Source organism: Schistocerca gregaria, chromosome 1 (genome assembly GCF_023897955.1).
Source record: "Schistocerca gregaria isolate iqSchGreg1 chromosome 1, iqSchGreg1.2, whole genome shotgun sequence".
NCBI classification, from domain to species: domain Eukaryota; kingdom Metazoa; phylum Arthropoda; class Insecta; order Orthoptera; family Acrididae; genus Schistocerca; species Schistocerca gregaria.
In genome coordinates, this window is record NC_064920.1 from 1,000,186,040 (window position 1) to 1,000,212,093 (window position 26,054).

Below are 26,054 nucleotides of genomic sequence, written 5' to 3' on the forward strand. Positions count from 1 at the left end.
GAGGGGAGAAATACATGCAAGGATTGCAGCTGGTAACTGGAGCTACTTTGCGTTAGTTAAAGTGTTTAAGGAGCCGGGACTATGACACAAAATTGGTGAGTAGTTGTTGCTGGGATGGGAAAGGGAGACACTTAAGAAAATGTACGGGCCAGAGAATAATAAGGGTTTTTGGAGAATCAGAAATAAGGAGATGTACAACAAACCAAATATCCTGACAGAAATAGAGAGTACGTATTTCTAATGGCTATAATTATTACACTTTAAGACAAAGGAATATGAAACTTCACACTTATATTTACGAATCTCTGAAGTTCAGATTACAGATGTTCAATATGTCCTCCATCAGCGACACGAACAAAATCACATCAGTACTCCTATTCCTCCCGTACTAGGGCTAGCTTGTTCTTCGTCAGTGATGTTATGGCAGTACGGATCCGGTTCAAGTCTTCCAGATTCTGTGGGTGTGGTGGTACATAAACGTTTTCTTTAACGAAACCCCACAGTGAGGGTGTCAAATCCCGTGACTGTGACTGTGGAGCCCACGTGAGACAATCTAAGTCGCCAGCTCCTTGACGACCAATGCAACGGCTCGGTAGAGTTTCATTCAGATGTTCACACACTTCACGACTCCAGTGAGGGAGTGCCCCGCCTTGTTGAAAAATGAACTTGTTGTCGTGCAGGATCGGAAACAACCAGTTTTGTAACATAGCGAGATACTGCTGACCGTTAACCATGTTTCCATCAAAGAAGAATGGGCCGTAATAAACAGATGATGTAGATATCGCACAAAACACATTGACTTTGGGAGAATCTCGTATATGTTCAATGGCTGCATGTGGGTTCTGTAGGCTCCAAATTCGAACTTTGTGTTTGTTTACCTGACCACTAACATGGAAAGTCGCTTCATCACTGAACACGATGCGTTGTGCGAAAGTGTTATCATTGTCATTAGCATCAAGAATATGCCACAAGTTTGCGTTTGTCATAAGGACGCAGAGCTTGTAACAGCTGTACCTTGTACGGCTCCACAACCAACCGACGTCTCAAAACACTCCAAATACTTGTTTTAACTCCCGACTGGCACGACGGTTTATTTTGAAGGACTACGTTGGAAAGCAATTTGAATTCGTGTAACATTGTCTTCAGAAACACGAGGGCAGCCGGACTCTTTCCTTTACATACCTAGAAAGTGTTGATACCATCTGCGAATGTTCCACCCATTCGGAGCATCAATTTGGTATATCAACCTGAAACGTCTTTGCAGTGTAATCACGGAATTGAAATCCGCAAACTCGAGAACACAAAATGATTTCTGCTGCGGAGTAGCCATTTTAAACATATGACGGTTACCATCCAAAACAGAAGCCAACTGACATCTAGCGACTATTAATATAAACTAGACTTTGTATTCGTTTCTCCAATAGCCGAGCAGAGGAGCAGCGCTCGATAGTTTGGACAAAATAATGCTTTGTAATACGTGTGTTCTTTTTGGAACACCCTGTAATAGACTAGCTTGGTTGGGACATGAAAGAACGAAGGAGGACAACACAGTCACGAAAGTTTTTAAAGGAAAACCCGGTGGACGTCGTATAAGGTAAAGACCAAGGACCAGATGGCTAGAAAACGTGGAGAAGGACTTGAGAAGGATGGGAGTTAGAAGATGGAGAGCCAAAGCCAAGGCAGCCAGCAGAGTAGAGTTGGCGGAGATTGTCCGGGAGTCCAAGGCCCTACAAGGGCTGTAGAGCCAAGGAGTAAGCAGGGAAATGGGGGGGGGGGGGGGGGGGGGGAGAAGATGAAGAATTTACCTGGAGCTATAATTGTGTATCTGTTATAAAGTGATGTGGCAGTTGTAAAAGAACTAGATGAACTGCCTTCACCGCCGGTCTGTGTACAACTCACAATGGGATTCCAAAATGAATCACTTTCATACGTTTTGCAGACCTATGCCAAAAACAGATTTCCTTGTTATAGAATCAGCTTTAATTCTTTGACAAAATGCTTCAACACTTGCAAAAGCGTGCATTGAAACTTTCCCCCAAAAATTTTATCGATTACGGAACCTAAACAGCCATTCGGTACTAGCCTTGAAACCTGTTTTCCTAATTTATCTGCAAATCTGTTTATAGAGAACAGCAAACGGCCACTACCTTAGGGAACGCAGAAATCACTTCTGTTTTACTCAGTGACTTTCCGTCAATTACTAACTGTGACCTCTCTGACAGGAAATCACGAATCCAGTCACCTAAGTGAGACGATTCTCCATAAGCACGCAATTTCACTACAAGCTGCTTGGCGCGGTGTCAGGAGCCTTCCGGAAATCCAGAAATACGGAATCGATCTGAAATCCTTTGTCAGTACCACTCAGCACTTCATGCGAGTGAAGAGCTAGTTGCGTTTTACAATAACGATATTTTCTAAATCCGTGTTGACTGTTTGTCAATAGACTGTTCTCTTCGAGGTAATCGATCATGTTCGAACATATGTTCCATAATCTTGCTGCATATCGACGTTAATGATATGGGCCTGTAATTTAATGAATTACTTCTACTACCTTTCTTGAATATTGGTGTGATCTGTGCAACTTTCGAGTCTTTGGGTACGGATCTTTCGTCGAGCGAACGGTTGTATATGATGGTTAACGATGGAGCTGTTGCATCAGGAACCTAATACGTATACAGTCTGGGACAGAAGACTTGCTTTTATAAAGTGATTTAAGCTGCTTCACTACTCCGAGGATATCTACTTCTACGTTACTCATGTTGGCAGATGTTCTTGAATCGAATTCTGGAATATTTCTTTCGTCTTCATTTGTGAAGGCATTTCGGAAGGCTGTGTTCAGTAACTCTGCTTTGGCAGCACTGTCTTGGGTGGTATCTCCATTGCTGTCGCGCAGAGAAGGCATTGATTGTGTCTTGCCGGTAGCATACTTCACATTCGATCAGAATCTGTTTCGATTTTCTGCACGGTTTCGAGAAAAAGTTTCGTTGTAGAGCATTGAAGTCCGCGCTTAATTTCCAGCTTCTGTAAAAGATCGTCAATCTTGGGGATTTTGCGTCTGTTTAAATTTGGCATGTTTGTTTCGTTTTTTCTGCAACAGTGTTCTGACCTGTTTCATGTACCAAGGAGGATCAGCTTCGTTGTTTGTTAACTTATTTGGTATAAATCTCTCAATTGCTGTGGATACTATTCCTCTGAATTCAAGCCATAGCTGGTCTCCACTTATATTATCAATTGGGAAGGAATGGAGATTGTCTCTGTGGAAGGCGTCAAGTGAATTGTTATCTGCTTTTTACAATAGGTATATTTTTCGTTTATTTTTTGGAGGATTTTGGTCTGCAATATTCAGTCTCGCTACGACAACCCTGTGACCACTCATCCCTGTATTTGTTTTTATGCTGGTTATTAACTCAGGATTACTTGTTGCTAAGAGGTCAAGAGTCCTTTCACAGCCGTTTGCTATTGGTATGGGCTCATGAACGAACTGCTCGAAATAATTTACAGAAAATGCGCTTAGCACAATTTCGATCATGTTTTAGCATACCTACGGAATTAAACCTGTATTTTCTCCAACATTTCGAGGGTACATTAAGGCCACCACCAACTACAATCGTATGAGTCGGGTACGTGTTTGAAATCAAACTCAAGCTTATTCGTCCACATGTGGCACGTGTGTCTGTGACCTGTTAGCGTGATGCTGAAGTACTGCTGGCCCAGCAAGATGAATAGATATGTCTCCGACAGAACATGGTTTGGAGCATGTCGGAGCTCCCTGTGCCAGTAACGAAGTTATCAAATACCAGTTACAACAGAGATAAGCCATCTTTCCTCAGGAGGTGGTACGGTACAATGCTTTTACGAAAATGTTCCTAAACGTATGAGGGCTATCCACAAAGTACATTGCGTTTTGGAATTAAAAATTAATAAAGTATTCGAATTTTTTTAATACACTCCTGGAAATTGAAATAAGAACACCGTGAATTCATTGTCCCAGGAAGGGGAAACTTTATTGACACATACCTGGGGTCAGATACATCACATGATCACACTGACAGAACCACAAGCACATAGACACAGGCAACAGAGCATGAACAATGTCGGCACTAGTACAGTGTATATCCACCTTTCCCAGCAATGCAGGCTTCTATTCTCCCATGGAGACGATCGTAGAGATGCTGGATGTAGTCCTGTGGAACGGCTTGCCATGCCATTTCCACCTGGCGCCTCAGTTGGACCAGCGTTCGTGCTGGACGTGCAGACCGCGTGAGACGACGCTTCATCCAGTCCCAAACATGCTCAATGGGGGACAGATCCGGAGCTCTTGCTGGCCAGGGTAGTTGACTTACACCTTCTAGAGCACGTTGGGTGGCACGGGATACATGCGGACGTGCATTGTCCTGTTGGAACAGCAAGTTCCCTTGCCGGTCTAGGAATGGTAGAACGATGGGTTCGATGACGGTTTGGATGTATCGTGCACTATTCAGTGTCCCCTTGACGATCACCAGGGGTGTACGGCCAGTGTAGGAGATCGCTCCCCACACCATGATGCCGGGTGTTGGCCCTGTGTGCCTCGGTCGTATGCAGTCCTGATTGTGGCGGTCACCTGCACGGCGCCAAACACGCATACGACCATCATTGGCACCAAGGCAGAAGCGACTCTCATCGGTGAAGACGACACGTCTCCATTCGTCCCTCCATTCACGCCTGTCGCGACACCACTGGAGGCGGGCTGCACGATGCTGGGGCGTGAGTGGAAGACGGCTTAACGGTGTGCGGGACCGTAGCCCAGCTTCATGGAGACGGTTGCGAATGGTCCTCGCCGATACCCCAGGAGCAACAGTGTCCCTAATTTGCTGGGAAGTGGCGGTGCGGTCCCCTACGGCACTGCGTAGGATCCAACGGTCTTGGCGTGCATCCGTGCGTCGCTGCGGTCCGGTCCCAGGTCGACGGGCACGTGCACCTTCCGCCGACCACTGGCGACAACATCGATGTACTGTGGAGACCTCACGCCCCACGTGTTGAGCAATTCGGCGGTACGTCCACCCGGCCTCCCGCATACGCCCTCGCTCAAAGTCCGTCAACTGCACATACGGTTCACGTCCACGCTGTCGCGGCATGCTACCAGTGTTAAAGACTGCGATGGAGCTCCGTATGCCACGGCAAACTGGCTGACACTGACGGCGGCGCTGCACAAATGCTGCGCAGCTAGCGCCATTCGACGGCCAACACCGCGGTTCCTGGTGTGTCCGCTGTGCTGTGCGTGTGATCATTGCTTGTACAGCCCTCTCGCAGTGTCCGGAGCAAGTATGGTGGGTCTGACACACCGGTGTCAATGTGTTCTTTTTTCCATTTCCAGGAGAGTATTATATACAGACGAGACACCCTTAAATACTACTTTTCTACATAGTTGCCATTTAAATGGCAAGGCACTTATCGTAGCGATGGAGGAGCTTGTAAATTCCTTCGTCGTAAAATTCGGCAGCTTGCGCCTTCAACCACGTGGTTACCTCTTCTTGAAGCTGTGCGTCGTCATCAAAACGCTGCATAGCCAACCACTTCTTCATTGCTGGGAATAAGTGGTAGTCGCTCGGTGCCAGGTCGGGACTGTACGGCGGATGGGGAAACAACTCCCACTTAAAAGATTCCAGAACTTCACGAGTGGCATTTGCCGTGTGGGCCCGGGCGTTGTCGTGAATCAGCAAGATCTTTGAGCCCAACTTTCCCCTGCGCTTGTTTTGTATTGCTCTTCTGAGGTTGTGCAGTGTTTGGCAATAGCTTTGATAGTTTATTGTAGTGCCTCTTTCCAGGAAATCCACAAAAATCACACCTTTTCTGTCCCAAAAGAAGAGGTAACCACGTGGTTGAAGGCGCAGGCGGCCGAATTTTACGGCGAAGGAATTTCCAAGCTCGTCCATCGCTACGATAAGTGCCTTGATTTAAGTGGCAACTATGTAGAAAAGTAGTATTTAAGTGTGACTTTCATCTGTATATAATAAAAAACTTCCAATACTTAATTTATTTCTAATTCCAAAACGTAATGTAGTTTGTGGATAGCCCTCGTATCACTGCAAGCATCTAAGCCAGTGGGAGCGCACGTCCTACTGATAAGGAAGCTCTTAGTCCCAAGTTTGTAAATTTGACTGGATTTTGTAATCACCGAAATAACTTCACATTCCCGCTGAACCCATGAAGTTTCATTTCATTTTCTTTTTCCATTTTTTTATATGAATGATATGAATGCATGATGCCTCTTCTTTATTACTTGCCCAGAAGACAAGAGGCCGATAGGTGGTGCTAGGTGAAAATGTGGGTCAAGGGGGGGGGGGGGGCACTCTGACATGGTCCCTGTATTTTCGATAAACAGTGTCAGGATGGCTCAGTGGTTAACGCAACAGCCTACTAAGGAGATCCCAGGTACGAGTCCCGATCTGGCTCACATTTTCAGTCGTTGCTGCCGATCCCGCATAATGTACCGACGCAGCTCATATCATCAGTTTTGTTCCTCCTCCCCCCCCCCCCCCCCTCCTCCACCTTCAGGTTACATAATTCCCCTTATGTCATTAGGTAGTGTATTTCGATTTATGGATAAACTGACTTATCGGGTTTCGAATCACTCTAAAGTCGACTGTTTTACATAATTACACGAGTAATCCTACTGGCGCAAAACAGGCTTCGCAATTGTACTAGCATATGCAGGAATTTTTAAAAAAAGTTCGAAGCCTTAGCATTAAAAAGGAAAGACACTGTTTGCGGCCATGTGAAGTAGATTACACGTGGTGCTGTGCCGGCAGGTGGGAAAACCGCTGTACCTGTACGTGAAGGTGGACGACCCGTCGAGCCCGATCAGCCTCAAGACGGAGGTGCGGGTGCGCGTCCTGAACGACACGTCGTCGGCCGGCGGCGCCAGCGACCTCCCCCGCTACCCCCCCGGGCTGCTGCAGCCGCACTACCTGCCGGCGCCGCCCACGCTGCTGCAGCGCCCCGGCGCTGGCGGCGGCTCTGCGCCGGGCCCGGGACCCGGCACGGGGGCAGGCGTGGGGGTGGGGCTCGCCTTCAGCCGCAGGCCGCCCACCGCTACGCCCAACTACAGGACCACCAACGCGACGACGTCGACGACGACATCGACGCCGGCGCCTCCGGAGCCATCGCCTCCGCCACCGTCATCGCTGCCGCCAGATCTCAATCCAGGTACCTCAGCACACACCTGCCCTTGCTGTTTATGTGTAATCTGTGTCAAAATAACGACCGTGATGGCAAACGCAGATATCTCCCGCTGTGAACCCAGCAATAGTTCTCATTAATACACACAACATCTTTACATATACACTGTGAACCTACTCTAATGAGCCAAAATATTATGACCAGATGCTTAATGATACTGACAAGAGGGAGATTAATAGTTAAATCACTAAAGACCAAGAACTCTCATAGATATGACGGGGTATCTAGCAGAATACTGAAGTATTGTTCCATGTATGTTAGCCCAGTACTTAGCCCTATCTGTAAATTTTCCTTTAGCAGTGGTCGGTTTCCTGACCGATTAAAGTACTCGGTAGAGAAGCCACTTTATAAAAAGGGAGACAAGGATAATGTTGACAATTATAGACCTATTTCTGTGCCATCGGTGTTTGCTAAAGTTATCGAGAGGGTTGTATATACAAGGTTACTGGAGCATTTAAATTCACATAATTTGCTGTCAAATGTACAGTTTGGTTTTAGAAATGACTTAACAACTGAAAATGCTATAGTCTCTTTTCTCTGTGAGGTTTTGGACGTATTAAATAAAAGGTTGCAAACGTTAGGTGTTTTCTTTGATTTAACAAAGGCTTTTGACTGTGTTTACCACAAAATATTACTGCAGAAGTTGTACCATTATGGAGTAAGGGGAGTAGCTTACAATTGGTTCGCCTCGTACTTTAAGAACAGAAAGCAGAAGGTAATTCTCCACAATATTGAGAGTGGTAGTGATGTTCAGTCCCAATGGGGCACTGTTAAATGGGGCTTTCCCCAAGGGTCGGTGCTAGGGGCCACTGCTGTTTCTTGTTTATATAAATGATATGACTTCTAGTATTACAGGTAATTCAAAAATATTTCTGTTTGCTCATCACACCAGCTTGGTAGTGAAGGATCTTGTGTGTAGTATTGGTTCAAAAATGGTTCAAATGGCTCTGAGCACTATGGGACTTAACATCTATGGTCATCAGTCCCCTAGAACTTAGAACAACTTATACCTAACTAACCTAAGAACATCACACAACACCCAGTCATCACGAGGCAGAGAAAATCCCTAACCCCCGCCGGGAATCGAACCCGGGAACCCGGGCGTGGGTAGCGAGAACGCTACCGCACGACCACAAGCTGCGGACGTGTAGTATTGAAACATTATCAAATAATGTAGTTTATGAAATAAGTTAGTGGCTTGTGGAAAATAATTTGATGCTAAATCACAGTAAGACTCCGTTTTTACGGTTTCTAACTCACAATTTAACAAGAACTGATATTTTAATCAGACAGAATGGGCATATTATAAGCGAGACGGAACAGTTCAAGTTCCTAGGCGTTCGGATAGATAGTAAGCTGTTGTGGAAAGCCAATGTTCAGGATAGTGTTCAGAAACTAAATGCCGCTTTATTTACCATTAGAACAGTATCTGAAATAAGTGACATCTCAACACGAAAAGTAGTCTACTTCGCATATTTTCATACGCTTATGTCATATGGTATTATTTTTTGGGGTAATTCGTCTGATTCAAAAAGGGTATTTTTGGCTCGAAAACGGGCTGCTCGACCTATGTGTGGTGTAAGTTCGAAAACGTCTTTTCGAGCCCTATTCAATAGTCTGGGAATTTTGAAATCGCCCTCACTTCTTTAATGTCGTTTGTTGTTAGCAATATTAGCTTATTCCCAAGAGTTAGCAGCTTTCACTCAGTTAATACTAGGCAGAAATCAAATCTGCATGTGGAATGCGCTTCCTTGACTCTTGTGCAGAAAGGACTGCAGTATTCTGCTGCATCCATTTTCAATAAGCTACCACAAGAACTCAAAAATCTTAGCCGTAGCCCAAACTCTTTTAAGTCTAAACTGAAGAGTTTCCTCATTGCTCATTCCTGGAAGAGCTAAAAAATTAAGCAAATTCCAGTGTTACATTCTTGATTTTCTTTATTTAAACTAACGACTTGTCGCCTGAATATTTCATTTTATCTGTTTCTACAATCTACAACTGAATATGTTTCTTATATTTCATTTCATCGGTTTCTACATTTGTGTTATAATTTCATGTATTGACTCGTTCCATGACCATGGAGACTTCTCCTTAATGTGGTCCCACGGGAACAATAAATAAATAAATAAAAATAAATAGCTTGTCGGTCTGTCTTTGGATCGAAATGTCTCACTGATTCTGCTTTCAGGGATCCAAAAGATTGTTGATAGGCTTGTGGAGGTATGTGGCATTATATGTCTAAGCACAGGTCATGTACTTCGCGTAAATAACGGACATCTGCTTTGCGTACGTGATGATGGCGCCCGATAGTGACCCAATTGGATTCTATAGGATTTACATCAGACGAATTTGATCTCTTAGACATCAACGTTAGCTCACTATAAATCTACTGAAACTACTATAGCGTGGTTCCTCTTGCGAGAAACGGACAAATTTTCTGGTGAAGAATGACATGGCTCAAGATGAAGACATCAAATTTGAAGGGATGTAGGTGGTTCGCAGCTGTCAACGTGTCTTCTATTACTGTCACCGATCCGAAGCAAAGGCAGGAGAATGTCTCCCACAGCATAATCCTCCGCTGTTCACCTCTATAACGACGTTTCTGGAGACGGCCATCGACCTAGTGAAGCAAAAATGTGATCCACCGGAAGAGCCAACACCTTGCGATTGATCGACAATCAAATCCCAATAGTTCCGTGCCCAATGCGATCGTAACACACGATGCCGTTTTGTCAACATGTGAACACCTAGGCATGGTCTTTTGTGGAGACCGATTTTCAACAATGTACACTAATGACCATTAAAATTGCTACACCACGAAGATGAAGTGCTACAGACGCGAAATTTAACCGACAGGAAGAAGATGCTGTGATATGCAGATGATATGCAGCTTTTCAGAGCACTCACACAAGGTTGGCGCCGGTGGCAACACCTACAACGTACTGACATGAGGAAAGTTTCCAACCGATTTCTCAAACACAAACAACAGTTGACAGGCGTTGCCTGGTGAAACTTTGTTGTGATGCCTTGTGTAAGGAGAAGAAGTGCGTACCTTCACGTTTCCGATTTTGATAAGGGTCGGATTGTAGTCTATCGAGATTGCGGTCCATCGTACCACAACATTTTTGCTCGCGTTGGTCGAATTCCAATGACTGTTAACAGAATATGGAATCGGTGGGTTCAGGAGGGTAATACGGAACGCTGAGCTGGATCCCAACGGCCTCGTATCACTAGCAGTCGAGATGACAGGCATCTTATCCGCATGGCTGTAACGGATCGTGCAGCCACGTCTCGATCCCTGAGTCAACAGAGGGGACGTTTGCAAGACAACAACCATCTGCACGAACAGTTCGACGACGTTTGCAGCAGCATGGACTATCAGCTCGGAGACCATGGCAGCTGTTACCCTTGCAGCTGCATCACAGACAGGATCACCTGCGATGGTGTAGTCAACGACGAACCTGGGTGCACGAATGGCAAAACGTCATTTTTTCGGATGAATCTAGGTTCCGTTTACAGCATCATGATGGTCGCATCCGTGTTTGGCGACATCGCGGTGAACACACATTGGAAGCGTGTATTCGTCATCGCCATACTGGCGTGTCACCCGGCGTAATGGTGTGGGGTGCCATTGGTTACACGTCTCGGTTACCTCTTGTTCGCATTGACGGCACTTTGAACAGTGGACGTTACATTTCAGATGTGTTACGGCCCGTGGCTCTACCCCTCATTCGGTCCCTGCGAAACGCTACATTTTAGCAGGATAATGCACGACCACATGTTGCAGGTCCTGTACGGGCCTTTCTGGATACAGAAAATGTTCGACTGCTGCCCTGGCCAGCATATTCTCCAGATGTCTCACCAATTGGAAACGTCTGGTCAATGGTGGCCGAGCAACTGGCTCGTCACAATACAATGGTGTAGTCAACGACGAACCTGGGTGCACGAATGGCAAACTCTTGATTAACTGTGGTATCGTGTTTAAGCTGCATAGGCAGCTGTACCTGTTCACGCCATCCAAGCTCAGACTTCTGCCGGCCGAGAGGTTCTAGGCGCTACAGTCTGGAACCGAGCGACCGCTACGGTCGCAGGTTCAAATCCTGCCTCGGGCATGGATGTGTGTGATGTCCGTAGGTTAGTTAGGTTTAATTAGTTCCAAGTTCTAGGCGACTGATGACCTCAGAAGTTAAGTCGCATAGTGCTCAGAGCTATCTGAACCATTTTGAACTCAATGCCCAGGCGTATCAAGGCCGCTATTACGGCCAAAGGTAGTTGTTCTGGGTACTGATTTCTCAGGATCCATGCGCCCAAATTGGGTGAACATGTAATCTCATGTCAGTTCTAGTGTAATATATTTGTCCAATGAAAACCCGTTTATCATCTGCATTTCTTCTTGGTGTAGCAACTTTAATGGCCAGTAGTGTATGATGAGCGGTGTGCTCCTAAGCACTTGTGCGTCTACCAGCATTGTGCGATTTCAGCAGAGATGCCACAGATCACCATCTATTCTACTTTAAAGAGCAGACAAGCCTCCGAACTCCTCGTTCTGTGAAGAGTCGTTGACGCCCAACCATTCAGCGGCTTGTGGTAGTTTCACCGTCCCTCTAGATCTTTTCGGAAATGCTCAGGGCAGTAGCACGTGAACATTAGACGAGCTTCGCTGTTTTCGAGATACTCGTTCACAGGCTCTGCGCAATAGTAACCTGCCCTTGGTCAAAGTGGCTTTTCTCTGTGGATTTCCGCATTTGTAGCCCATATTTTCAATACGCTGGTCCCTGTCCGTGCTGCCCCTCTTACATACTTTCGTTATCGTGTCACGTGCTTGCATCACCACCAGGTAGCGTCCAAAGTCGCGGTCGGCAGTGGTGTTTTGGCTCATTAGTGTGTATACGGACTTTAAGGAATTGTAATGGGACCTAGATAGTTAAGTTTAGATTGGAAATGCGTGTCCGAAAAGGTACCGTTTTCCAGGTGCACGCAAAATATCACAACACACGTTGCTCTCTGATTACTGCTGCTCGTTGTTAAAAGTAGGACTCGATGTGATAATCGCCAGCAGATGCGGTATCTCCGTGCCATGTTGCGGTACACACGATCATCAGTCCCTGGTCCTCCGTTATCCGTTGCAGCCATAAGCCGCACCAGTAGGTCTTCCTCGGATGCTACAGGCGTCTTCGAAATCAAGGATTAAATGTCACCCCATGAGAGGTATCTAGGAGTTCAAGTCGGGAGAAAGTGCAGGCCAAGCAACCAACCACTGCGGCCTGTCCACTGTCGCAAAAATCGTTGGCCTAGATGATCTTGGCCTTCAAGTGAAAAATGAGATTGTGTGCCATCGTGCTGGAATCACAAGTTTCGGCGCACGTGCAGTGGCACATCTTTAAAGGTGTGCTCCCATTCCACGGAACTTAGCTATACATTAACAACATGTCGGAGTATTCCGCAAACGTGTAGTTCACCATATTCAACAATAACACACTAAAAATGAAATATACATACCGCTTGGACTCTGATGTGCAGTGTGAGCCAAGGTCACAAGCACAACAGCAGGTACAGACCTCTGTGGGCAGATACAAACTCAGTGAATTGCATGTAAACAGACCTGTAGCTGGCGTGAAACATCATGTGATCGGTGAACGACGTACCCAGTAGTAGTCAGTGGCGCTAAAATTGCGAGAGATTTTAACATGTGTTGTAGTATTTCACGTGTAGCGGCAAAACGGTACGTCCCGGGATATGAGTTACTGTGTTAAAATGAACCGACTAGGTCCCATATACAGGTTCTCAACGTCTGCAAAAGGAGTTTAGTTACACCCTACATAATCCGCGAGACAGGGTGTGTGACGGAGGGCTATTTTGTTTACCAGGATCAGTCCCCACATTTGATATGCCAGTCGCTAATATTGGTAAAAGCCATCTTCACACGGATCGCGCATTCGACTGCCAACTTTGCGTTTTAGTGTCTTTCCGAATGTGCAGAGGGATATCAAGCATGCCAGTTATTCTGAACACACTTTTGAACTTAGACAAATGCAATGGAAGATCTCCACGGTCATAACATGCAGACCATCACTCTTTCCATTATAATATTGAAAGACACCATACTAGATTTCATATTTGCAGGGTATAATATTATATCTTAAAACTTAGGAATCTATGCCTTTTCGAAGCACAAGCACACTCAGTATCTTAAAAATGTGCCGCAAAGTTACAGAAAACTTCATATTGGTGGTTCAAGAATTTTCATATTAAACTCGTGTTCTATGAAATTATACCGTTGAAGGCATCAGTAGTCTGAAGATCAATCAAAAACTCTATGTTCTTGACCGATTTCTTATAATTAAGTCAGGTAGTATTTTTTATGAATCATCATTCTTCTGACTGATTTGATACGGCTCGTAGGGAACTCTTCTCTTATGTCAAATTCTTCGTCTTACTCCTAGATCCTCAATTATTTGTGGGATATATTTCCATTTCTGTCTCCCTCTCCAGCTCCAGAACATATTCCTTGATGTCTTAACAAATGTCCTATCCCCCTGTACTTTCTTCTTGTCAGTGTTTTCCATATGTCAGTTTCTTCGCTGATTCTGAGGAGAATCTCTGCATTCCTTACCTTATCAGTCCAGAAAATATTCGGTATTCTTCTACAGCACTGGATCTCGAACGTTTCGCTACAGTTTACCTACAGTTCACGATTTACTGCTGTGCAATCCTGTGCTCCAAACGTATTCTCGACAATTTCATCCTTAAATTAAGGCGCATGTTTGATGTCAGCAGGTTTCTCTTGGCCAGGCGTGTTCTCCTTTTCTGCTGTCTTTGCTTCGCCCATCATGGGTTATTTTGCTTCCAAGTTAGCAGAGTTTCTTAACTTTGTCTACTTCGTGAACGCCAGTTTAGATGTAAAGTGTTGATACTCTCATTCCTACCACTCCACTCCTCACAACTATCGTCTTTCTTTGGTTTGCTCTCAGTCCATATTCTGCACTCATTAGAGTGCTCATTCCATTCAGCAGGTGTAATTCTTCTTCCCCATCAGCAAATCTTACCATTGATACCATTTCACCTTGAGTTTGGGTCATACTGTTGCTTCTTTCACGCGCGGGTTGAATAGTAGGGCCGGAAGATTGCATCCCTATCTAATCAGCTTTTTAATCCGGACACTTCGTTCTCTGGTCTTATTATTGCCACTTGATTCTTACACTTGTTGTATATTTCTTGTCTGCCCTGTAGCTTACTCTGTTTTTCCTTAGAATCTCGAATACCTTGCACCATTTTACGCTGCCGTACACTTTTTACAAGAGGACAAATCCTATAAACGTGTCTTTGACTTTCCTTGAGTCTTACTTTCATTATCAAGCGCAGCGTTTGGGGTGCCTATCTTGTGCCTTTGCCTTTCCAAAAACAAAACTGATCTTCATCTAAGGCATCCCCAATTTTTTACTATTCTTCTGTACGTTATTCTTGTCACCAGTTTGGATGCTTGAGCTGTTAATCTTATTGTGGGATAGTTCACGCACTTATCTCCCCATGCTGTCTTCGAAACTGTGTGGATAATATTTTTCCGGAAGTCTGATGGTGCGTCGGCAGTCTCAGACTCTACACGCGGACCTAAATAATCGTTTAGTTAGCACTTCCTCCCATGATTTTAGAAATTTTGATAGAATGTTGTCCATACCTTCTGCCTTATTTCAAAATCATCCGAAGATCTTTTAAATTCTGATTCTAAGACTAGATCCGCTATCTCTTCTGTACCGACTCCTGCTTCTGTTTCTAGTACGTCATCAGACAAATCCTCTCCCTTGTAGGGGTCTTCCACGTACCGTTTCCATCTAACCGCTCTTTCTCCTGCTTTGACAGTGGAATTCTCGTCGCACTCTTAATTTTCCAGCTATGGTTTTAGTTTTACTCGAGGTTGTTTTGATTTTTCTATATGTTGAGGTAGTTCTTCAGGCGATCATATCTTTATGGGATTTATGTTGCTGTATTCCTGGTTTTCGCTGAACATTTCTTTACTTATTGTTTCGTCCATCACATGAAATATTTCATCTGTTACGCAAGATGGTGCATGGCTTCAGTGCCTGGTTGTCTTGGAATCGGATGGATTGGGAAACAGGACATTGAACGTCTTTCGTGGCCCAACCAGTTTTTAAGTGCATTTATTAAGGATTGTATTTAGGCAACTTAAAGCAGAACATTGATCTTTCGTTTGAAATAGTAATAATGGACATTAACGCTGTTTGTGATCGAATATTAAAAAGTCACACAAATGCCTACTTTACAATAAATTACAAGAATATCATTCCGTAATCTTGAGAAATTAAGGAGATGGGACCTGGATAAACTGAAAGAACCAGAGGTTGTACAGAGTTTCAGAGAGAGCATAAGGGAACAATTGACAGGAATAGGGGAAAGAAATACAGTAGAAGAAGAATGGGTAGCTCTGAGGGATGTAGTAGTGAAGGCAGCAGAGGATAAAGTAGGTACAAAGACGAGGGCTGCTAGAAATCCTTGGGTAACAGAAGAAATATTGAATTTAATTGATGAAAGGAGAAAATATAAAAATGCAGTAAATGAAGCAGGCAAAAAGGAATACAAACATCTCAAGAATGAGATCGACAGGAAGTGCAAAATGGCTAAACAGGGATGGCTAGAGGACAAATGTAAGGATGTAGAAGCTTATCTCACTAGGGGTAAGATAGATACTGCCTACAGGAAAATTAAAGAGACCTTTGGAGAGAAGAGAACCACGTGTATGAATATCAAGAGCTCAGATGGCAGCCCAGTTCTAAGCAAAGAAGGGAAGGCAGAAAGGTGGAAGGAGTATATAGAAGGCTTGTACAAGGGCGATGTACTTGAGGACAATATTATGGAAATAGAAGAGGATGTAGATGAAGACGAAATGGGAGATACGATACTGCGTGAAGAGTTTGACAGAGCACTGAAAGACCTGAGTCGAAACAAGGCCCCCGGAGTAGACAACATTCCATTAGAACTACTGACGGCCTTGGGAGAGCCAGTCATGACAAAACTCTACCAGCTGGTGAGCAAGATGTATGAGACAGGCGAAATACCCTCAGACTTCAAGAAGAATATAATAATTCCAATCCCAAAGAAAGCAGGTGCTAACAGATGTGAAAATTACCGAACTATCAGTTTAATAAGCCACGGCTGCAAAATACTAACGCGAATTCTTTACAGACGAATGGAAAAACTGGTAGATGCAGACCTCGGGGAGGATCAGTTTGGATTCCGTCGAAATGTTGGAACACGTGAGGCAATACTGACCTTACGACTTATCTTAGAAGAAAGATTAAGAAAAGGCAAACCTACGTTTCTAGCATTTGTAGACTTAGAGAAAGCTTTTGACAATGTTGACTGGAATACTCTTTTTCAAAATCTAAAGGTGGCAGGGGTAAAATACAGGGAGCGAAAGGCTATTTATAATTTGTACAGAAACCAGATGGCAGTCCTAAGAGTCGAGGGGCATGAAAGGGAAGCAGTGGTTGGGAAAGGAGTGAGACAGGGTTGCAGCCTCTCCCCGATGTTATTCAATCTGTATATTGAGCAAGCAGTAAAGGAAACAAAAGAAAAATTTCGAGTAGGTATTAAAATTCATGGAGACGAAGTAAAAACTTTGAGGTTTGCCGATGAAATTGTAATTCTGTCAGAGACGGCAAAGGACTTGGAAGAGCAGTTGAACGGAATGGACAGTGTCTTGAAAGGAGGATATAAGATGAACATTAACAAAAACAAAACGAGGATAATGGAATGTAGTCAAATTAAATCGGGTGATGCTGAAGGAATTAGATTAGGAAATGAGACACTTAAAGTAGTAAAGGAGTTTTGCTATTTAGGAAGTAAAATAACTGATGATGGTCGAAATAGAGAGGATATAAAATGTAGACTGGCAATGGCAAGGAAAGCGTTTCTGAAGAAGAGAAATTTGTTAACATCGAATATAGATTTATGTATCAGGAAGTCGTTTCTGAAAGTATTTGTTTGGAGTGTAGCCATGTATGGAAGTGAAACATGGACGATAACTAGTTTGGACAAGAAGAGAATAGAAGCTTTCGAAATGTGGTGCTACAGAAGAATACTGAAGATAAGGTGGATAGATCACGTAACTAATGAGGAGGTATTGAATAGGATTGGGGAGAAGAGAAGTTTGTGGCACAACTTGACTAGAAGAAGGGATCGGTTGGTAGGACATGTTTTGAGGCATCAAGGGATCACAAATTTAGCATTGGAGGGCAGCGTGGAGGGTAAAAATCGTAGAGGGAGACCGAGAGAGGAGTACACGAAGCAGATTCAGAAGGATGTAGGTTGCAGTAGGATAGAGTAGCATGGAGAGCTGCATCAAACCAGTCTCAGGACTGAAGACAACAACAAACAATCTAAAACAAATTATTTGAAGAGGGGAATACCTGTCTGAATAAATAATATAATTTCAGTGCTTGCTGTAAGTGAAGTTACTAGAAATAATTAATTCTGGTTTTAGAACAAATTTTTCAGATACATACATCATTATTTAATTAATCGAATCATTAAACATCAGTATTTCGGTCAGAGAAAATTACTACTAACAGATAAAATTACTAGTAAAGAGCCGTCTTAATGGGAGGGAAGGCATACACACATACAAGAAGCTCTGCTTCTGTACAAGCCACGCAGTGGCTGATACCGTGCCTCGACGTCTCCAGCATATTCGGGAAACCTCACAAACTGGCACCACCAAGTACACAGACACCGCCTAAGACACAGACACAAACACAAACACATCTTCGCGCACATGAACGCTTACTGACATTGCGGCTCCTGTCGCAAAATCCATTTACCTTTAAGTGACTAAAGAGCGGACAACGCCAGAAGTCTGGTAACTTTCCTTAAATTTCAGGTCAGAAGAAACCATTACCCTGGTGCGCATCCAGATATATTACAGAGCAACACATATGCCCACTTGTGGAACCGACCCCGAAAGCGCAGGGAAAGCGGCTGACCAAATTAAGTGCGCTAAGGCATTTTACAACAGAGCTACTGTGATAGATGACTACGGAAACCCGCAATTACGGGTTTAGCGTCACGCTCTCTCTCACAACACGGTGTAACAATTATCTTAAAACACCAGGAAGGTACAGCAACCTGTTCAAAACTAAACAGGACGAAACGTACTAAGTAAAAGGCAGGTGTTAAACACGAGTGAATGCCCTCCCATAAAACAGTGGCACGACGTGCTACAAGTATCATGATCATACAGATGATGATTCATTTACACAATGGACTACCCCAGTACCCTTGGCAAACTTAAACTTGTCTGGAAATGCTCTAGTGAAAAGAATAATAATTAATTCCTCATGGAACTTAACAATCGTGACTGCTGGCATAACAGCTGATTAAACTACAAACCAACACATTTGAATATTTCACTCAAATACCTTAAAAGAGCCCAATAAATACACACAACCGTTTCAAAGCAATGAATGTGACAGACAGATGGAGACAATATTCGGGCTCCAGCGTGATTAAATACGTCTCGTGCAGCCACAAGCAACTGCTTTTGGTATACAAGCGTACTTACGAAGCCGAGTAGCAAAGGAATAAACTACCAGCAACATTTCTTCAAGACCTAAAAATCTTGGAACACTCACTCAGAAAATACACAATTCTCACAGCAGGGGTCTTTTTCTTCTCCTTTTTCCTCTTCGTCTTCTCTCTTTCTTCATTATTTTTTTATTTTTGAACAGTAATTTAATCCACCTCAGAAAGTTGCACATTAATGGCACTTAGAGGTCGGAAGGCAGAGCAGTGATTGCGATCTGATCGTTAATACTTCTACTATCAAACCCCGGTGGGACGAAATTAATAGTTACAAGAACGAATCGAAATTGGTTGGAGCGACCCGAATATAGGGGGAAAAAAAAAACACACGCTCACAACGATATTGTCAGTCTTTCACCAAGTGAGAACGAAGTATTAAAGGCGACGGAAGTTCTCAAAGTTGCTCACCCGGCATAATGCAGAAAGGTCACGGCGGGGATGGAGCAGCCCGCACCGCACGTGGTCTTCCTGCGTGAGTGTAGTGGAACTGCTCCACAAAGCGGCGTCTGACGGAAGAATCCCAGGGAGACTGACAGCCAGTGTCATCCTGCCGGCCGGCGATTCCACCTTGATCCGTTTACGTAGCCACGGTAGAACCGCCTCCGTGCTGGGGCTACACATCAGGCAAGACGGGTCCACGCCATCACAACACGGGCCTACCCCACCGTTACTCTCCATCGTCGACAAGCCGTCCCCCTTCCCCAGTCCTCACTCCAAGCGACTTATAACGTCCAAGCCTCTTCCTGCCGCCTTCAAGGAACGGATCTCGCGCCCGCTCTCTCTTGCCAAAGCCAAAGATAACCACTTCCAGAGCGTGACGCGAGGTATCGAAAGGACGCACGCTGACAAGGTTTTCTCCACAGTTACTTTTCTTGTACATGTATTTGCCTCTCCAACATTTGCGATTACCCTGTTTAGAGATGTTCGTTCCCCTCTAACTGAAATGCATCCATGCATACTGCGCTACTCATTATAGCCTCAGAACACTTCTTTTTTCTTTTTGAGTCATCAGTCTTACGACTGGTTTGATGCTGCCCTCCATGAATTTGTGCCCTGTACCAACCTCTTCATCTCAGAACACCTCTGCAACCTACTTCCTTAATTATTTCCAGGATGTATTCCTGTCTCTGTCTTCCTCCACAACTTTTACCCACTACAGCTCCCTCTAGAACCATGGCAGTTATTCGCTGATGTCTTAACAGATGTCCTATCGTCCTGTCCTTCCTTCCTGTCAATGTTTTCGTATATTACCTTCCTCTCCGATTCTACGCAGAAACTTTTCGTTCCTTACCAGTTCACCTAATTTTTAACATTTATCGGTAGAACGGAAACGTCCCCTTTGAAAAATTATGAGTGACTGTTCTGGTAATCTTCTACGTTATTTGATTTTTAAACAGCTGAGCAAAACTCAACGTTCTCTGACAGTTTTCTCTTTACTTATTCTGATCACCACTAAACCGACACACAATATTTTTAGCGCAACCCAATCTGACTTTCAATAATCCCTACGAAAGAATGGCTGCTCTGACTAACAATAACTAATACCTTTCATGACTTACTAACCTCACAAAAATCTTCGTTACTCGATCTACTGCAATACAGAGAGCGCCAATACTGCCAGTTAAATAAAAGATTCAAACTACTGAAGGCACTAACTACTCATAGGCATAGTTAGCAGATGAAAGATTTTGATACAGAACAAACAATGTATTTACCTTAATAGTGTTCAAAATTCACATAACATCCAGTCTTACAAATTTCCTTCTTCTGACGGACACAAATCCAGATCGTCCGCTCTCAAAACTCTGACATCTCTCTCCCCACATCCACCACTGCTGGCGGCTCACCTCCAACTTCACAAAACTACGCGCTGTTCACATCCAACTGCCCAACACTACACAAGCGAATATTCCAACAATGAGACTGCACACAGCACAGTCAGCGATTTTCATACAGAGCACTAAGTGATGTTACGAACATAAAAACCTAAACAGCCTACTTACAGAACCACATCTCAAATGCTTCGATTCTCTTCTGTTCCGGTTTTCCTACGGTTCATGTTTAACTGACACACAATGCTGTGCTCGAGATGTACGTTCTCAGAAATTTCTTCCTTAAATTAAGGCCTTTGTTTGATACCAGTAGACTTCTCTTAGCCAGGAATACCCTTTTTGCCAGTGCTAGTCTGCTGTTGATGTCCTCCTTGCTCCATCCGTCAGTGGTTATGTTGCTGCGTAGGTAGCAGAATTCCTCAACTTCCTCTACGTCGTGATCATCAATCCCGGTGTTAAGTTTCTCGCTATTTTCTTTTTCCTATATCTCATTACCTGCGTCTTTCTTTGATGTACTCTCAGTCCATATCCTGAACTCATTAGACTGTTCATTCCATTCAGCACATCACGAAATTCTTCTTTACTTTCACTCAGCATAGCAATGTCATTAGGGAATCTTATCATTGATATCCTTCCACTTTGGATTTTAATTCCACTCTTGAACCTTCCTTCTATTTTCCTCCTTACTTCTTCGATGTATATATTGAACAGTAGGGGCGAAAGATTACATCTGTGTCTTACACTCCTATTATTCACTCTTGGTTCTTGTACATGTTGTATATTATCCGTCTCTCCTTATAGCTAACCCTTAGTGTCCTCAGAATTTAGAACATCTTGCACCATTTCACCTTGTCGAACGCATTATTAGTGTCGACAGATACTATAAACGTGTCTCGATTTTTCTTCTAGTCCTGCTTCCATTACTAGCCACAATGTCTGAACTGCCTCTCTGGCGCATTTATTTTTCCCAAAGCCAAACTGATCGCCATCTATCACATGCTCAATTTTCCTTTCGACTCTTCTGTATATTATTCTTGTCAGCAAGTTGGATCCAGAGCTGTTAAGCTGATTGTGCGATAATTCTCGCACTTGCCAGCCCTTGCTGTCTTCGGAATTGCGTGGTTGATATTTTTCCGAAAGAGTGATGGTGTATCGCCAGACTCATACATTCTACACACGAACGTGAATAGTCGTTTTGTTGCCCGTTCCTGCCAATGATTTTAGAAGTTCTATGGGAATGTTAACTATTCCTTCTGCCTTATTGGATCTTAAGTCTTCCAAACAAAAAAGGCAACACCAAAGACACCACAGGATAGGAAATTGCAAGCAACTCGTTTTAAATAGTAATTGACTCCTGCTATTCCAACACTTCTTAATTTTTTATTTTCTACCTGTGACTGAAATAAAAATATTTTCAAGAAAACAGCTATGTTACAGTCTAATAATTTCCTTCGCTCATTGTGTCTTAACTAAATCCTCCAAATATGGAAGCAAAATAGTTAAGGTATTTGTAACTGCTCCCTTCTTCTAGCAGACGGACACGCGGCTCGGAAAGTATTTCATTAAAAGTCACCAGCCGGTCTCTCTCTCTCTCTCTCTCTCTCTCTCTCTCTCTCTCTCTCTCTCTCTCTCTCCCCTCCTCCTCCTCCTCCTCCTTAAGTCATTGAAGACATACCAGTGCAGCCTCTGTTCCGGCTCTTCAAACGAATTCCTAAATTCGTAAAGTGGTTCGGAAGTTCCCAGTCACAGCCATGGTCGCTGTTACGCTCCACGTACTCGGTAACAGGCTACTTCAAAGAAAATGGGATACCGAGTTTACGGATAAATCATTTGACGTGCGCTCATACACCGTTTCCTCGCTTCAAGTAAATGAATTATTCCCTAGTGTCCCTACACAGGTCTCTCTCTTAAAATTAACAGTAGAAGAATGAAAGCTGTCTTCCTAGCTTCAGCCTTTATCCCAGCACAACACAACCAAAACCACCTTCATGATTCTCAGAGCTATAATTCCGCACACTCGTGTGGCCTATTGTACAGTTTCCCGAAACAAATCTCAGTCTTCTTCGGCAAAAGTTGCTCCAGACAACTTCCTCTCTGTGACTAGCCTTAGCTGAGCTGCTGTTATGTGTACAGCCAAACATAGACAGATATTTGGAAGATCTTCTAAGCTCCGGGTCAACATTAAGCCGCTTGGAAAGCGTGAATCTAATGGCATCATAGTTTACATTAAAGCATGTAAAAAGCGAGCCTTCTCTTCGTTGTCGGCAGCGCTTTCCATTCCTTTACTCCTCTGCTCCAGAATATACATATCCTTGCTTATAATGCGTTGATTTCGTTGAATATTGGGCGCCATTCAAGTGCCTGCTTCAGAGTCTTCGGCGGAAAGGGTAGGGGTGAGGGGGGAGGGGGGGATAGTTGACGACAAACATCTCAAAAGAGTAGGTGAAAAAACGAGTATAAGGAAAATCATCCTCAGAAGAAGGGAAAGATTTAATTGTTCAAGGTGGGCACCAAAGCCTTGATACATTTAAAGAACGATCTATTTTCCATCAGACTTTTATTATAAATGTGTTCTTTATTCACCATTGTAGCTAGTTTCGAGAGTTTGTTCATTCTGAAGTGCGCAGTGGATGCACGAGTATGATGTGACCTTATCCTTTCGTGCTCTTGAGAGTGAGCAGACGTTCAAACATAGCTGCAAGTGCTGAATAACTTACTCGTTTATAATAGTGAAAGTCAGGTGGAAACGATGTCATTGCAGTGAAAGGTTAGTGGGACACCAGCTGCAGCATACAGGAGTAGCTAACTTGGAGCTAGAAAGAACAGTTAAGAGGACAAATTGTAGGGGATGAAAATGCACAGCAGACTGTAAATTACATCAGAGTAGACTTAAATAGGATGAGAAGATTAGTACAGGAAAGTAAAAGATGGGTGACAGAGTCAAACCACTCCAGAGGGTGATGTCTTAAAAAATAGTACGTTGATTGACACTTTTCTCCGTACATTAAACTTCAGGCAACGCCTAGAATATTGCTGCATCCGTTGTGTCCAACCTGTAGGAGAGGCGAAACTCGTCTCGCATAGTGTAAACCCCGTCCGAACAGGCCATGAAGACCCAACGGTACCTACCGGCCACCGTGTCATCATCAGCCCACAAGCAGCACTGAATGAGGATATGGAGGGACATGTGCTCAGCACATCGCTCTCCCGGCAGTTGTCAGTTTTCGTGACCGGAGCCGCTACCTCTCAGTCAAGTAGCTTCTCAGTTTGCCTCACAAGAGCTGAGTACACCACACTTGCCAACATCGCTGGACATACCGGATGGTCACCCATCCAAGTGCTAGCCCAGCCCGACAGCGCTTAACTTCGGTTATCTGACGGGAACCGGTCTGACCACTGAGGCAAGGCCGTTGGGTCTCATAGTGTAAGAAATCAGTAAATTTGTATGCGCTTCTGCTCAACGACTTAGACCTGCAGAAGATTCGTTACACATTGTGTGGGGGAGGAATAGAGTATAAATCCTCTCCCAGCTATGGCGAGATGCGTTTCCCGAAATTTTGCTAAATGGCGGGATGACTTGTGTAAGGTAGTGTTGTCTTTGTTCAGTATTTCCCAGCTGAGCTACTGCGGCGGTGCTATGGGCCGTACCCCAGCGTCGTCAGCAAACTATCGTAATTGCTGCCCAGCCTGTCTGTCATATCACTTATGTATACACATAATATGAGCAGTTCTGTCACACTTCCCTGAGTTACTCCTCACTGTGCCCTTGTCTCTGACGATGAGGAACCTCAGCCAGATCCAATTACGGCACTGTATGTAGAGTGATCAAGTGCATTTCATCGGAAAAGCTGTAGGTGCATCTTCATTGCCCCTGCAGAATGCGGTCGAGGATTGTCTTGAAGAAGGACAAGGATGACGGTTATGTTACATGGGTTGCATGAAATCAGTCGAAACCTCTCAGCAGGCACTCACACTTGGTTCAAAATGGTTCAAATGGCTCTGAGCACTATGGGACTTAACATCTGCGGTCATAAGTCCCCTAGAACTTAGAACTACTTATACCTAACTAACCTAAGGATATCACACACATCCATGCCCGAGGTAGGATTAGAACCTGCGACCATAGTGGTTACGCGGTTCCAGACTGAAGCGCCTAGAACCGCTCGGCCACACAGGCCGGCCACTCGGCGAGAGTCATTGTTTTATGGGCATGTTTACGTGCTCACCTTGTTCTCAGCTCCGAAAAGTATGACGTGACGGTAGACAGGTACATTAGAGACACTGTACAACACAACTGAGCATAGCTTCAGCAGATTTTCAATATGATTATAGTTTCGCGACCGATCGGAGAAAAAGGTGTTCGAACCTAACGTACTGTGCAATGAGTCACATGTCACTATTGTAGAGCAAAATCACTAGCTACACTATCAATTTATCTCAACTGTTGTGTGTGCTTTGGTCATCAAACCAGAGGTAGATTTGATGCAGTTCTACATTAGTGTAGCCTGCCAGGTCTCTTTCGTTCTAGCTTGCCTCTCGCATCCCACATCATCGGCGAACTGTTCAAAATGGTTCAAATGGCTCAGCACTATGCAACTTAACTTCCGAGGTCATCAGTCGCCTAGAACTTACAACTACTTGAATCTAACTAACCTAAGGATATCACACACATCCATGCCCGAGGCAGGATTCGAACCTGCGACCGGAGCTGTCGCTCGGCTCCAGACTGTAGCGCCTACAACCGCACGGCCAGGCGAACTGTTCTGGACTCTCATATGTAGGCCTCCTCCCGCTATTATTTTCTTCGATCGTCCCTCTAACTGAAGTTCCCAGGACTGACTCAAATCAAAATACACACCAAACCTTCCCATTTCTTCGTTTCAGTATTTTATTTGTTATACATTTCTCTCGTTACAGGACGTCTCCATTCTTACTCGGTGATACGCTGTGATCTTTAAAATCTACTGAAGCGGTACATATCAGTGGTTTCCAAAGGTGTAATTTCAGTCTTTCCTATTGTCGGGCCGACCTCAAGCGCGGATTATTCTCGCCCTACTGACTAACGTTGAGTGCACGCCGATTTAGATAATATGCCGAGTAAAGTCTGCCGAACATAAAATCAGTTCTCCACACCAACCTTTCTTTCTCTGAGACGGCCGGCCGAAGAGGCCGAGCGGTTCTAGGTGCTACAGTCTGGAACCGCGCGACCGCTACGGTCGCAGGTTCGAATCCCGCCTCGGTCATGGATGTGTGTGATGTCCTAAGGTTAGGTTTAAGTAGTTCTTAGTTCTACGGGAAGTTAAGTGCCATAGTGCTCAGAGCCATTTGAACCATTTTTGAACCTCTGAGACGATCCGAATAAACCTGAACTACTTCAGTGGGTCATAATTCTCCTCCGTAAGCTCGTAG

At 44.3% G+C, this 26,054-nt stretch overlaps 1 protein-coding gene across 2 annotated transcripts in view; it reads left to right on the forward strand.

Annotated features, from left to right (window-relative positions):
- LOC126278525 (tyrosine kinase receptor Cad96Ca) overlaps positions 1 to 26,054 on the forward strand; it is an 800,638-nt gene that overhangs the window by 281,843 nt on the left and 492,741 nt on the right. For both annotated transcript variants that reach the window (XM_049978699.1, XM_049978706.1), the window contains exon 3: positions 6,789 to 7,185. In XM_049978699.1, coding sequence (XP_049834656.1) covers positions 6,789 to 7,185 — 397 coding nt within the window. The remainder of the gene's footprint in view (positions 1 to 6,788; positions 7,186 to 26,054) is intronic.